At 45.1% G+C, this 15,292-nt stretch overlaps 1 protein-coding gene across 1 annotated transcript; it reads left to right on the top strand.

The window, feature by feature from the left end:
• The first annotated feature begins 286 nt into the window (after positions 1-286).
• LOC311294730 (tripartite motif-containing protein 16-like protein) lies at positions 287-14,147 on the top strand. The gene is made up of 6 exons (XM_084415758.1): positions 287-915; positions 10,509-10,604; positions 10,691-10,924; positions 12,417-12,576; positions 13,034-13,081; positions 13,329-14,147. Exons 1-6 carry the CDS (start codon positions 337-339, stop codon positions 13,850-13,852), a joined length of 1,641 nt encoding a protein of 546 aa, XP_084271884.1. The 5' UTR covers positions 287-336; the 3' UTR covers positions 13,853-14,147.
• Positions 14,148-15,292: the final 1,145 nt, after the last annotated feature.

Raw genomic sequence — 15,292 nt, 5'->3', positions numbered from 1 at the left:
CCCAACACGGACGGAATTGTCCGGAGTCATTTCGGAGTCATAAAGACTGAATTTACTGTATAACGCGGAATTTAACGGATTGAATGGTTCATGAGCTCGGAACTCGTAATTACGATGTTTTTGACTCCACTAGGACACATGCACAGCAGTAAAGTGACTTTCCTTCACCGTGAATGAGGAAGCTGCTTTACAGACACTCCTGTTTTACACACGTCATTCAAACACAGAAGCAGGAACTATTACAACTCCTCAGTTCAGAGAAACAGAAACAGAAACAGAAACAGAAGTATTGTTGAGCTGTTGTGTGTTTGTGTCTCTCTGTATTCATGCAGTAAAATGGCAGAAGCCAGAATTTCAGTGGATCAGGATGAGTTCACGTGTCCAGTGTGTCTGGATCTCCTGAAGGATCCAGTGACAATCCTCTGTGGTCACAGTTACTGTAAGATCTGTATTACAGACTGCTGGGATCAGGAGGATGAGAAGAGAGTCTACAGCTGCCCTCAGTGCAGACAGACCTTCAGTCCAAGACCTGCTTTAGCTAAAAACACCATTCTGGCTGAACTGGTGGAGAAACTGAAGAAGACTAAACTTCCTGCTGACTGTTACGCTGGAGCTGGAGACGTGCAGTGTGACGTCTGTACTGGAAGAAAATACAAAGCCGTCAAGTCCTGTCTGGTGTGTCAGGAATCTTACTGTCAAACTCATTTTGACCATCATGAGGAATTTCACTCCCGTAAGCCACACAAAGTGATTGATGCCACTGGACGACTGCAGGACATGATCTGCCGTAAACATGATAAAGAGCTAGAAATGTTCTGTATCACTGATCAACAGTGGATTTGTGTGTGGTGTAAGGAGAGTGAACATAAAAACCACAACACTGTATCAACTGCAGCACAGAGGACAGAGAAACAGGTATGAACTGAGAGGGATTGATCACACAGAAATGAAAGTGTCTTTATTCACTCACTCATTTACTCATGTTGTCCCAAACCAGTTTGACTGAGTTTCTTCTGTGGAATATAAAAGATGACATTTTGAAGAATTTCTCATCTATTTTAGTTTATACATTGTAAGTCAATGGAGTAAAAAGTTTCAAGCTCCAAAAAGGAGAAAAAGCATAAAAGTAATCTAAACAACTAGTGGTTAAAGAAAGGAGTACGCTTAAGTGTTGACATGCACTTGTAGTGTACTTCAAATTAAAAGTATATTTAAAAAAAATATATATATATACTTGCAGATAATATAATATTAATGAAATGAAAGGCCACTTAAATGCACTTAAAGAGAGTCAACTTTCATGACTGTACACTTTATAAAGTACACTTTTTTATCATGTAAAATTAAGTGCATTTTAATAATATTTAATATTTCAATTTAACTCAGTAGAATTATGAAATTACATTATATACTTAAATCTTACTTAAGTGGGTCAAAAAGTCACTCTTAAGTTCAGCTAATTGCTTTATATTTACATTTAAACTATAATACATTTTCATTTAATAGCAATTAACATGCAATTACGTCGTGTCTGAAAACATTACGTTCAGTTCACACTTATTTCACAATTACTGTATATTTTTTTAAAGTATATCATTTCCAAAATAAGTGAAGTCTTTAAAATATGCTACTTTTAAAAGAGCCACATTTTTATTCACAAATCAAATCATTGATAAACTCATGTATGTGGAGCCCAAATCAAATATGATGACATCAAAAACATCAAACTTCACTGGTGTTTGTGTCATGACATCATGGTGTTTAGTCATGTAACTGTGACATGAAAGAACGTACTCGGTTACTAACGTAACCTCGGTTCTCTCTAGTAGAGGGAACGAGTACTGCGTCTTAGCTAAGACGCTGCGGGGGAAAAGTCTCTTTTCACAAATATTGAAGCAAAAAATTATCCTTAATTTTATAATATTGTAAAACGCATTTGCAGCAGTATACAGCCACAGGCGAGACGGCTCGCTTGCTCATTGGCTGCTCTACGGCAAATGCATAAGCCTATCGAGCGCAGGCTGATGCAACATCAGACCAATGAGGCCACTTCCCGCCGACACGGGCGTGGCCTAGCCCTATAAAGGTAGCTCGAAAAGGCTGACTCACTTGATTTATTTCATCGAAGAAGCGAACCAGAGTGAATCATACGCACGGCAAGGAACGCAGTACTCGTTCCCTCTACTAGAGAGAACCGAGGTTACGTTAGTAACCGAGTACGTTCTCTTACGAGAGTTCTCTCGTACTGCGTCTTAGCTAAGACGCTGCGGGAACCCAATGTAAGACGCCGTGCGTGCAGGGATTAACAACCATAAACCTAAACCAAATCATTGATAAACTCATGTATGTGGAGCCCAAATCAAATATGATGACATCAAAAACATCAAACTTCACTGGTGTTTGTGTCATGACATCATGGTGTTTAGTCATGTGACTGTGACATGAAAGAACCAATGAGGTTTGATGTTATTGATGTGTCACCATATTTTATTTGGCCTCTGTAAACCGCTGAGACATTCTTCTAAATATCTTCTGTTGTGTCTCACAATAGACAGAAAGTCATACAGGTTTGGAGCGACATGAGGGAGAGTAAATGATGATACTAATGATGTAAAACGTAATCGGTTACCTAACGTAACCTCTGTTCTCTCTAGAAGAGGGAACGAGTATTGCGTAAGTTGCTTACGCTACGGGTAAAGTCATCTTTTCTGGAGATATGAAGCCAAAAAATATCCTTAATTTTTATAATCTTGTCAGCGCAGTGCAGCAGCAGGCAGACCTAGAGCAGGCTAACTAGCGTGCTCATTGGCTGCCCTGCGGCAACTGCACAGCCTACCACTGAGCCTAGCGTGACGTCACGCCCAATGGGGGTGCTTGGCGCCCTCACGCATCACAGCCCGCCAGAAGGGGCGTGGTTAAGCGTATAAAAGGAGGCTCAGAGGCTGGTTCACTGGTTTTCGTCAATGAAGCGAATGAGCTCGTGGCGCGAGCACGGCGGGTTACGCAATACTCGTTCCCTCTTCTAGAGAGAACAGAGGTTATGTTAGGTAACCGATTACGTTCTCTTACGAGAGGTTCTCTCGTATTGCGTAAGTTGCTTACGCTACGGGAACACCCTTGTCAACGCCGTGCGCGCCCAGCATCCACTGAATGAGTCCCAGGGAAAGCCCGGGGAACACGATAAGTGGGAGCCGGGCGGCCAACAGAATGGCTAGCGCATGTACATAAGCACACAGTAGAGAGTGCAGAGCGGCCCAGCCGGTCTGAACTGAAACCTACACAACCCTTTATAGTGCAGCTCAACCAGGAGAGCTAAATCGAACAGCAGTAGCCTGCACACGAGAATGTGGGCCGGGCATACGCGCGACTTAGACTGATAAAAGTTTAGCCTGCAGGGCGGGAACTTCCAGATTGTAAAACCTAACAAATGTAGAAGGGGAGGCCCAGCCCACCGCCGTACAAATGTCATGAATGGAAATCCCGCTGGACCAAGCCCACGACGAGGCCATGCCTCTAGTGGAGTGAGCTCTGATGCCCTGATGCACTGCAGGTTTTTAGATGCGTAAGCAGCCGCAATAGCGTCCACTATCCATCTGGATAGATTGTGTTTCGAGGCGGCGAGACCCTTGGTGCGCCCACCAAACGAAACGAAAAGCTGCTCCGAGCGCCTGACAGCGGCGGAGCACGTGATGTAATTTCTCAGTGCTCTGACAGGGCAGAGGAGGTTATTATCGACCTCGCTGCCGGATGCCGGCAAAGCTGAGAGAGAAATGACTTGCGCTCTGAAGGGAGTGCCCATCACTTTGGGGACATAACCGTGCCTTGGTTTGAGAATGACTTTCGAGTCATTAGGTCCGAACTCGAGGCACGCAGCGTTAACTGATAACCCGTGTAGGTCACCCACACGTTTGACTGATGACAAAGCTATCAGAAAAACGGTTTTGAGCGTGAGATATTTGAAATCCACAGTTTTTATCGGTTCAAAGGGATGCGCTTTCAAGGCCTCTAGGACCAGGGAAAGATCCCAAATAGGAACCGACGGGGGCCGCGGGGGATTCATCCTCCTGACTCCTCTAAGGAAGCGGATGATGAACTCGTTCCTTCCTAATGCGCGGCCATGCGCCGAGTCGGCGAACGCTGAAATGGCAGCAACATACACATTGAGCGTGGAGGGGGACCTGCCCATGTCCAACAGCTCTTGAAGGAAGCAAAGCACCCGCGAGACCCCACACGTATGTGGGTCCAAATCTTTGGCGGTGCACCACTTATCGAACACAGACCATTTCGACGTGTAGAGCCGTCTCGTAGAGGTAGCTCTAGACTGTGTGATCGTGTTCACAACCCCTTTTGGCAGGTCAACGGGTATTCGTTGATTATCCATGCATGCAGAGACCAGCGCTCTGGATGAGGATGCCAGATCGAGCCGCGGGCTTGAGAGAGAAGGTCTCTCCTCACCGGTATCGGCCATGGGGCTGTGTCTGCCAGCCGCATTAACTCCAGGAACCACGTTTGATTCTCCCAGTGCGGGGCTATGAGGAGCACCGAGTGGCGTGCTTCCCTGATTCTCCCGATGACCTGTGGCAACAGTGAGACCGGGGGGAAAGCATACAGCGGGCCGCTGGGCCAGGTCTGGGCCAGCGCATCCTCGTTCTTTGAAAAGAACCTTGGGCAGTGAGCGTTGTCTTTTGACGCAAAAAGGTCGACTTTCGCTTTGCCGAAAAGGCGCCACAATAACTGGACTGTCTGGGGATGCAAAGACCATTCCCCCGGGGAACATTGTCTCTGGACAGTCTGTCTGGACCATCGTTCAGGTGACCGGGCACATGCGCGGCTCTCAGCGAGCGCAGTGAGTGCTGAGCCCAAACGAGGAGGCGTTACGCCAGGGCGCAGAGAATTTTTTATCTGACACCGCCCTGACGGTTCACGTAGGACACCACTGACGTATTGTCCATGCGGACTAGTACATGGTGATCCCGCAGGTATGGGCATTCTCGACCGCCAGCATCTCTAGACAGTTTATGTGAAGGCGATTCTCCTGGTCTGACCAGAGGCCATAGACCGGTCTGCCCTCGAAAAGAGCCCCCCAACCTAGGTTGGAGGCATCTGTCGAGACAACTTTTCGGTGTGAGACAACTCCCATTGTCACCCCCATGTGGTACCATTCGGCCGCCAGCCAGGGCTGCAGGGCTGAAACACAGCCCTGATTCACACTGATTCGCGAGCCGCCGGCAGTCCAGGCTCGGTGAGGCACTCACGCTTTCAGCCAGCGTTGTACCGGGCGCATGCGCAGTAAGCCCAGCTGGAGCACAGCTGCAGCTGAGGCCATATGCCCCAACATTCTCTGAAATGTTCTCAGCGGGACCCGGCTGCCTGTGTGGAAAGACGCGGCGAGATGTTGAATTGACGAAATTGACTGACTGGGCAGTAATGAGCTCTTGGTCCAGTTGACCGAGAGACCCAGGCTTTCCAGATGGCTGAGGAGCGTTGTTCTGTGAGACATGAGATTTGTCTCTGACTGCACCAGTATCAGCCAGTCGTCCAGATTGTTCAATATCCGCATCCCCTGTCTTTGACTTCGTGAATGTACGGGGTGCTAGAGACAGGCCGAACGGCAGGACGGTGTATTGATATACCTGACCGTCGAAGGCGAATCTCAAGAATGGCCTGTGACGGGGTATAATCTGGATCTGAGCTAGGGGTCGAATGGTCTCTGGGTTCAGATCGCCGCCCTGCGCGGGATGGGGAACCTGTATCAGAGAGGATGGGGCGGCGCACGCGCCGCCGGTGCTCGAATACGGAGGCTCGCTGACAGCGGTGGCTGGCTGGACAGCACACAACGGCTCGGTCGCTATGGATGGAGAACATTTTGTGCCTAGAAACCCGTGGCGCGAGAGCGGCGATGGGGTTAGCGTATTTATTGGTAAGTGCGCGCGCTCGTGAGCGGGCACAGGGCTTACATACGCAACACGGCCAGTGTTTGGGAGCTTTAGAGGATCTGAACCCCGGGACAACTGTGTGACAGAGCGGGCAGTGGGTAGGTGTGGGCACGGGATCGTGGGCACATTTCCTACACTTAGCACTCGAGCGGCGCGTGCCCGCTTTATGAGAGTGCGCTCTGTGGGACATACCGGGGGGATCGTGCTTGTGTGTAGGGGTGAACACAGAGATGTGGGCACATTTTCTACACTCATAACACCCTCGGCGTGAGCCGGATAACCAGACATTACGCTCTTTTTGAGATTTCTCTGGGTCGCCGTAAAAACGGCGTTTGTGTGCAGGCGAGCGAGTTGTATAACTGACTCGTTGGCTGTGGTGTACACTGCTGCAGTAGCCTTTTCTAAGGGGACTGACAGAGGTAGGCGCTTTGATGGCGGTCCGGCCGCGGCGGGACTCAACCATCTTTTCCTCCCTGCGGTTGCTAGGAGGACTTCGCGGGCTCGGGCTTCAGCGCTATCTTGGGCCGGGGTCCCCGAGGGGGAGGCGGTCTGTGACGGCTGGTCGAGCGCGATCTAGGGCGGCCGCCCTGTCATTGCTGCGAAGACGGAGGCCGAGAAGAGCGCTGTGACAAGCTGTGTGCAGGAGGCTGATTCTGAGAGCGGCCTGCAGCTGAGCTCGAGCGGCGGGGCAGGAAGATATTCAGGCCTGCGACGCCTTCTGTACCTCCGAAAAACGATCCACAATCCCGCTTACCGCTGGGCCAAAGAGACCGGTGGGGGAGAGCGGGGCGTTGAGGAACACGGAGTGCTCAGATTCGCTCATATCCGCGAGCTTCAACCAAAGATGTCTTTCGGTGACGGTGAGCGAAGCCATGGATCTCCTGATGGCTTGTGCCGCGGACTTTGTAGCGTGAAGCAAGAGGTCCGTTGCACTGCGCAGGTCCGTCAGGACAGCGTGATCCGGGCCTTTCTCGTCCATTTTGCGGAGGTGTTACGTCCCAAAAGGGCCCAGGGCATGATAAGGGAACACAACATAAAATAATTTAATCCCCGGATTAGTCAGCCGGATAATGTTTCTACGGTGCTGGTGCAAAAGGACACAAAGACAAAAAAATAAGGTTCAAATCATGAAAGACTTTTTGCTCATTCAAATACAGAACAATGCGTTCCGGCAAGCATTTCTTAAAATCCTCAAGTAACACTAATTCTCGGAGAGAGGAAAAATCTGTTACTTTACTTGATACACACCATTTATCGAATAACACCCCTTTCTCGCGAGCGAATTCAACAAATGTTTGATGCACACTTTTCCTGTGGTTTCTAAATTTTTGTCGGTAAGCCTCTGGGACTAACTCAAACGAACGAAGGATAGCTGTCTTAACGGTCTCATACTGCAAACTATCCGCTAACGAAAGTGCAGAAAAAACTTCCAAAGCCTTTCCTGACAGCCGGCACTGCAACAATAATGCCCATACATCTTTAGGCCATCCTAACGAGACCACTATCCGTTCGAAAGCTCCAAAATAGCTATCCACCTCCGACTCTCTGAACAAAGGCACCAAGGGAAGATTTTTACTCACATCGAATGCAGCCGAGCCTGTAGAAGCTCGAGCTGCACTATCTTTACTCACCAAGTTAGAAGTGACCGGACCAGCAGTGACAGGTGCGAGCTTCCTCCCCTCTATCTCTAACCGGCGCAAGTTCACTTCTTTCTCAGCATCTATTTCCAACCTACGGATTTTGAGCCGCAGATCAAATTCGCCCTGACGTACTTGCGCTCTCTCCTCCGCTTCCATACGGAGTCGGGCGAGACGAACTTTCAGTTTCGACTCCCCTATCGATCCCGGCGTGGCCGGGGAAAACGGCTCAAAGGGTGGCAAAGCTGCTCGGGCTTCGACCTCGGTCTCCGTCCCAGCCAGTTTCACAACTTCCTCCCCAGCCTTTGCACTTTGCGCATCAACGGCCATTTGAACTGCTTCTCCCTCCGTCTCCGATAAAACTAAAACATCCATTTCCACTAATCGATGCAATAAAAAATCTTTAATCTCCCTTTTTAACAATTGTTGCCTAACAGAAATTCGGAAGTGGTCAGCTATGGCAATCAATTCATCTTTCCGACATCTCTCAAACGCCTCAAATGAAGGATTCTCAATGAAATTTTGTGCGTACGATGTCATAATGAAATTTACAAACGAACCATAGGCCACCAACTAACTCCACAAGAAAACACACACAATCCCTAAATCATTCTCTAATGCACTCGACAAATGTACTAAATCCTTCTCTAAAGTACAACTTAACAACTTGAACCAGCACCTCAACAACGCCCAGGCTGTAAGGAACGGACGAGCCCCCACATTTATGTTACGTCCCAAAAGGGCCCAGGGCATGATAAGGGAACACAACATAAAATAATTTAATCCCCGGATTAGTCAGCCGGATAATGTTTCTACGGTGCTGGTGCAAAAGGACACAAAGACAAAAAAATAAGGTTCAAATCATGAAAGATCCATGTGTTTATTCATAGCACCCACGTGCACAAATGAGAGAGAGACAAATACCGTACCCAGGGAGTAGGAACTTGAGCGGGGCTAAATTAAGGAAATAAACAAAACAAAACCCACAATAACTACTTTCCCCGTCCCCGCTAAACTACTACCACAAGAAAATAAAACAAAACAAAATCAACGGCGCTCAGCACGCCCTACTTAATCTACACTACATAAAACAAAAACATACAATATAGCACCCGCTCCTTACCTGATGTACTAACACGGATTTCCCCTAGGTGTTGCATGGATGGAAGTCACGTGACATACTTTCCTATTCACTACTCCCTGGCCGGTTACAAAGCAATATACAGAAAGAAACGTAGGGACTCAAGTCCATCGTAAACCAAAAATAACCAACTGAGAGAAAATAAATAGTTGACCCAAAAATATAAACAGTAAATCACAAACAAAAGAAAACAAGGCACGCCACCGCGTGAACCAAAACGAAAACCAAACAAAGCTCCTTCTCTCTCTCCCGCTTCCGGTCTACGTCAATCTTTTATAGTAAAGACGCCCAATCAGGTGCACGTCATAATGATGATGGACAGCCAGCAGCACAGCCCTGAGAGGTGATAGCGGAGAGAGAATGACAGCAAAAGGAAGAAAAACAACAAAAACACCATATCCTCTCAGTACGTAACAGGAGGAGATCGGCTTGAAGGATCTGGAGAACAGCCATCGAGTGCAGGGCGGAAGCAGCCTGGCCGGCGGCAGTGAAGGCGCGGCCGACGAGAGCTGATGTGGTCCTGCAGGCTTTGAGCGCCATCTAGCGGATGGCGGGCAAAGGTGCGTTGCGACAGCCTCTTCTACCGGGGGGATTTGAGTAAAACCCCTTCTCGACGGCCCCGTCTACTTGAGAGAGGGTCGAGGAGACCGGAGAGCGGAGTCTAGCGGAGAAGGGGGTGCTCCTAGACTTCGAGAGCTCGGTGTGAAGCTCAGGCAGGAAGGTCGCTGACCTAGAAGCAGGCGCTTGGCGGCGGCTAGGCAGAAAACACCCGTCGAGTCTGTTGGGCGCGGGCGCCTTCGGAGGGGACCACTCGAGGCCCAGTTGGTCGACCGCCTTAGTGATTAGGCGGAGAAGCTCCGCGTCGACATTGGCGCGGGACCTGCTAGACTCCCATGTCGAAGAGGAGGCGGAGCGGTGAGATCCGGACCACTCTACGCTGTCCGAGGCTAGAAGAGAGCAGCTGTCGCCGATAGCAGCCTCGTCCGCTTCATCCCCTGCAGATCACATGGCGGTCCCTGTCGCTGAGCGGGGCTCTGCACGAGCTGCAGGAAATGCGAGGCATTTTGAATCAAACGCCTCGCGCTCTTTTAGAATAGTGTGTCGCGGCGGCGAGAACACAGTGAAGCACAATAATAAAAGGATACTATCGCCGGATAGCGAAGCAGGGACGGATGGCTGAAAGCGGCGAAGACGACCGGCTTCCTCAGACTCTATCCTCGGCTTGCTGGTCGCTTGATTCGATGGCGGCTTCTCTCAGAGTCCAGCGATGCAGAGAGCTTCGCTGTAGAGACGAAAATCAGTGAACCAGCCTCTGAGCGTCCTTTTATACGCTTAACCACGCCCCTTCTGGCGGTCTGTGACGCGTGAGGGCGCCAAGCGCCCTCATTGGGCGCGACGTCACGCCAGGCTCAGTGGTAGGCTGCTGCAGTTGCCGCAGGGCAGCCAATGAGCACGCTAGTTAGCCTGCTCTAGGTCTGCCTGCTGCTGCACTGCGTTGACAAGATTATAAAAATTAAGGATAATTTTTTGGCTTCATATCTCGAGAAAAGATGACTTTACCCGTAGCGTAAGCAACTTACGCAATACGAGAGAACCTCTCGTAAGAGAACTAGGCACTGATGAAATACTGCTGACATTCATTTCAGGAAACCATGAATCTGTGGTTTGAACCAGACAGTAAAAACTTACCATGCAAGATCTTTAACCACTTCATCAACTCTGGATTCATGTAACTTTAATGTTTGTTTGACAGTAGTTTTATGTGTCATTCCCTGTCATTGGTTTGTCCTCCAGAAACAGCTGAAGGAGACGCAGATGAAGATCCGTCAGAGAATCCAGCAGAGACAGAAAGATCTTCAGCATCTGAGAGAGGCTGTGAAGTCTCATAAGGTGAGTCTGGAGAAGAAGAGAAGTTTCAGTTTGGACTCTGTCAGTCGTGCTGAAGCCACTGTGTGATTGTGATGTGTGTGTAACAGCGCTCTGCACAGACAGCAGTGAAGGACAGTGAGAGGATCTTCACTGAGATCATCTGCTCCATTGAGAGAAGCCGCTCTGAGGTCACACAGCGGATCAGAGATCAGGAAAAGACTGCAGTGAGTCGAGCTGAAGGACGACTGGAGCGACTGGAGCAGGAGATCAATGATCTGAGGAGGAGAGATGCTGAGCTGGAGCAGCTTTCACATACACAAGATTACATCCAGTTCCTGCAGGTAACAGAGATCTAGAAGAACAGGATCATAGTGGACTTGAGCAAGATCCTGCTATGACAGAGAAACATTTCATGAGTGCAGAATGAGCCGTTGACTGAGATGTTGTCAGGAATTCACTCAGATTCAGTCAAGTGTTGTGTTGTCATATCATCAGTCAGACTCTCATCTGATCATCTTCTGTTTAAAGAGACACACTTACAAAGCCCTGGGAAATTTACCATTAAATATGAACTCATTTTTCCTTCTGGTTTCTTCTGCCTTCACTGTAAACCCAAATAAGTTAGCAGAACTCAAAACATTTAAGGCAATTGATTGCCTCAATTTTTAAAAATTTTGAAATTCAAAGTTTAAGTAAGCAGAACTGGCAGATTTTAAGTTTTGTACTTAAATATTTCAAGTTAAGAACAATTAAAATCAGAGTACACTATTTCATACATTTAACTTAAAACATTCATGCAATCTCAAAGTGAACACTTTCATTAGTATTAACTTATAGTTTTAACAAGCTAGTTTGCTAACATACTATGTTATCATGCTAACAATAGTATGTTATACAGCACTTGCTGTATGAGTGCAACAGTATAAAGATTTGATTTGCTCTCAAATCAAGCCGCATGCACCACTTGTCACCATGATGTTAACTATCCTAAAACCAACATTAACAGAAATTCTTCTAAATTATCATAACAAAACATTAATCAATACTCATCTCCCACTTAACATTAATGTTGCACAAAAAAACATTATATCACACTTTATTTTAGCATTTACTCTCCCATTCAAGTGCCATCGGCAAAGCATGCTGGGAAATAGACATCCCAGCCGTTTCAGTTAAACTTAAGTTTGTTTAAATTAAGATAAATAATGTCATAAAACTCAAAACAATGAAACTAAAATATATCAGTTCTGTGAACTTGAAAGAAAAAGAAAGTGCTAAATACTCAAAAAAGTTAATTTGACTGAAGTAATTAGTTTAATTTAAGTTTGTCCTACTCAAACCAATCAATTATTTTGAGCGTTAGGGTTTACAGTGTGATGAAATCAGTGAACTTAACCATATTTCAAAGACAATAGAAATAATTCTGAAATTACATATACAGATACTTAAATCCTACTCAAGTTGGTCAAAAAGCTCTCTAAATATTATGCATTTAATATAAATTTTGACTATAAGACATTCAAGTAAAATAATTGAAAAATAATTAAGTGTCTGAAAGCATTACATTCAATCTGCTCTTAAGTATATATATATATATATATATATATATATATTCAAATTATATTATTATTATTATTATTATTAAGTGTCAAATACTAGAGTTTGTAGCATTAAATGATGAATATGAGGAGAATGTGCTGATTGTGTGAAAGTGCTGGATTGAAGCGAGTCACTGAAGAGAAGTCAAGTCAACAAGAGCCGCTCAGATCTGATATAGTGCAGGTTATTGGCTGAAGTGTGGAGATGATGAGTTTTGATTTCTGTTTTCTGTAGAGTTTCCAGTCTCTCTCAGCACCTCCTGAATCTACAGACGAACCCGACGTTTCCTTCAGTTCTCTCTCCTCTTTTGATGGCGTGAGAGAATCTGTTCGTCAGCTGAGAGACAAACTGGAGGATTTCTGCAAAGAGGAGATCAAGAAGATCTCAGATGGAGGTAAATTCCTGCGCCTCGTTTATACAGACGTGTGGAGAAAGATCCCAAACCTGAACGTACAACCATTTCCGAAATGTTCCTACGATTTATAAAATGACCATTTTCACAAAATTGGCCTTAAATGCATCTCAGTTTATAAATCCCAGTTCATCTTACATTCAAGTCCATCAAATCCTCCTACAGAACGGCCACAAAAATCTCTTGATGGTTCAGAAATACGGACTCATCATCGTGGACAAGCGTTTATATACACATGACGGAGGATGAAATCCATGAAATTTAGGATCAATCCTATGTGTGTGTTTTATAAATGAAGCCTCTGGAGATTATTAATCTGCTCTCAGAAATGAGTCCATCATCTAATATTATAGAGCATCATATTAGAAATGCCTTAGAAATGAATGTATTTTCTCGTGTCATTTCTCTTCACACTGTTCATGTCTGTTTATTTCCACAGTCACTTTCACCAACATGAATCCCAAGACCAGGAACGACTTCCTACAATGTGAGTCACTAGAAAACAAGCAGAAAAACTCACTGAATGTGTTCATGTTCTTCCTGTAGAAGGAGAAATAAATCATGATAGAAGAGTTTTATAATTGATCATGTAAATGATGATTTGCACAGGATATTTGGTCAGCTGTACTGACACACTGATGATACACTGAACATTGATTCATGAAGAGTTCAGATACATTAAAAGATCAGACAGATTCATAATTCCTGATTCTGATGTGTTTTCTCTCCATCAGATTCCCATCAGCTCACTCTGAATCTGAACACAGTGAATACACACCTCAGTCTGTCTGAGAGGAACAGAGTGATTACTGGCACTGGCACAGAGCAGCCGTATCCTGATCATCCAGACAGATTTGATCGTCATTATCAGGTGTTGTGTAGAGAGAGTGTGTGTGGACGCTGTTACTGGGAGATTGAGTGGATTGGGAATAGTGGTGTGTTTATATCAGTGTCGTATAAGAGCATCAGCAGGAAGGGATCGGTTAATGAGTGTGCGTTTGGATATAATGATCAGTCCTGGAGTTTGGACTGCTTTTCCTCCAGATTCACATTCATACACAATAACATACAGACTTCCCTCCCTGTAAAGTCCATCAGCAGAAGAATAGGAGTGTATGTGGATCACAGTGCAGGAACTCTGTCCTTCTACAGCGTCTCTGACACAATGAGCCTCATCCACACAGTCCAGACCACATTCACTCAGACGCTCTATCCTGGGTTTTGGGTTAGTTCTGGATCATCAGTGAAACTGTGTTGATGTTTCAGAACAGATTGTAGAGAGATTTTACCCATAATACTTTGAGCTGCACGATAAATCAGTAACAGTGAGATACAGAGACTCTTATTTAAATTTTCTTTAATATCTTAACTTCTGCAACAGAAATAACAGAATAAATATGTGTATTAAAATCTTTATAGAGACAATAAGAATGGTGTGTGTGTGTGTGTGTTTGTTTATCAAGCTATAATTGTATTGATGGAAATCATATTAATTTAGTTTTTATTGTAGTGACAATCATTTTAATATTACTATTAAAAGTAACTTTCATTGGAAATTATTAAACAAATAAAATGAAAAGATTAAGGAATAATGAATGAATGAATGAATGACTTTCGCAACGTTTGTTGATGGAAAATAGTTGTTTCCAGATATGGAGAGATATATCAGTGTTGTTGCAAAAAGCAGTGAGCTCTAGTTAAAAAGAAAAGATTGCAGCTGAAAAAGATGCTAATGAAATTAATGAAAATAAAAGTGCAGCTTCACAAAATATTTACTCTGTGCTTTTTCTTTTCTTTTCTGTCTGTCTTCTTGCTTCTCTATATGGATGTGTGGAGTTGAGCCATTTCACTTCAGATCAACCAATAGACACTACATCCACAATCACTGCATCCAAAGCATGCAGCTACAGGAAAAAAATAATCAATATATTGTAACATGTTAAAAGCTCTCCCAGAATCCCAAAATTATTTATTTTTGTTAAACAAAGAAAATGGAAGCATTCAATCGTCAGGAGAAGGTCTAGCCAAAACAAGAAACTAAAGGAGAAACTTACTTGTAACGGTCATCAGCTGGAGTGCCCTTGAGAGCCAGCAGAGGACACTCCACATCAGACTATCGTGATCCAGCTGATGACATTACCTAAAATATAAATAAAGACCTCACAGATAATGAATGAGTGTACATGGTTTAAATAGGCTGAGACTAACAAGGTAATGAGACTCAGGTGAATGCAATCAGGGATGATGAGTCCGGGCAGTGAGTTATGGGAAATGTAGTTGTGAGGGTAAAGGTGTGTTTTTGCTTTAGCTTAAGGAAATGAAAATCCCTCTCTCTCTAAACTTGTATAAAACTATAAACACCCATCTCTTTTTTTAACTGCATTCCAAACCAATAGCTTGTCTAGTAAATAAACGACTTACAGAGACATGCATGGACATGTTTTTAATGTCATTTTCAATCAACAGTCCATCATCAGTGGCCAAAAGTGACTTGACACATTTTCCAAAAGTGTTCCAACAACCTGCAATACATTATGAAATTATTATGAAAATGAATAAAGAAAAATTACATAACATTAAACAGTAAAGTTTGTAGTCTTCAGTGTGAGTGTGGAAAAAGAAATTATCTTTAAGATGTGTGTGACCATCTTGTGACAGAGCACACACAAACCTTATTCTAATATGGACTTGTATGGGA

Source organism: Rutilus rutilus (assembly GCF_951802725.1).
Source record: "Rutilus rutilus genome assembly, chromosome: 1".
NCBI lineage: Eukaryota > Metazoa > Chordata > Actinopteri > Cypriniformes > Leuciscidae > Rutilus > Rutilus rutilus.
Note: the sequence above shows the minus strand (reverse complement) of the source record. Positions and strands in the feature narration are given on the sequence as shown.

Bases quoted from the DNA above. Each gene is read 5' to 3' on its own strand.
- LOC311294730 (XM_084415758.1), top strand. From the start codon at position 337: ATGGCAGAAGCCAGAATTTCAGTGGATCAGGATGAGTTCACGTGTCCA. The intron at 916-10,508 runs GTATGAACTGAG...TTTGTCCTCCAG, and splicing joins CACAGAGGACAGAGAAACAG to AAACAGCTGAAGGAGACGCA. The intron at 10,925-12,416 runs GTAACAGAGATC...TGTTTTCTGTAG, and splicing joins ATTACATCCAGTTCCTGCAG to AGTTTCCAGTCTCTCTCAGC.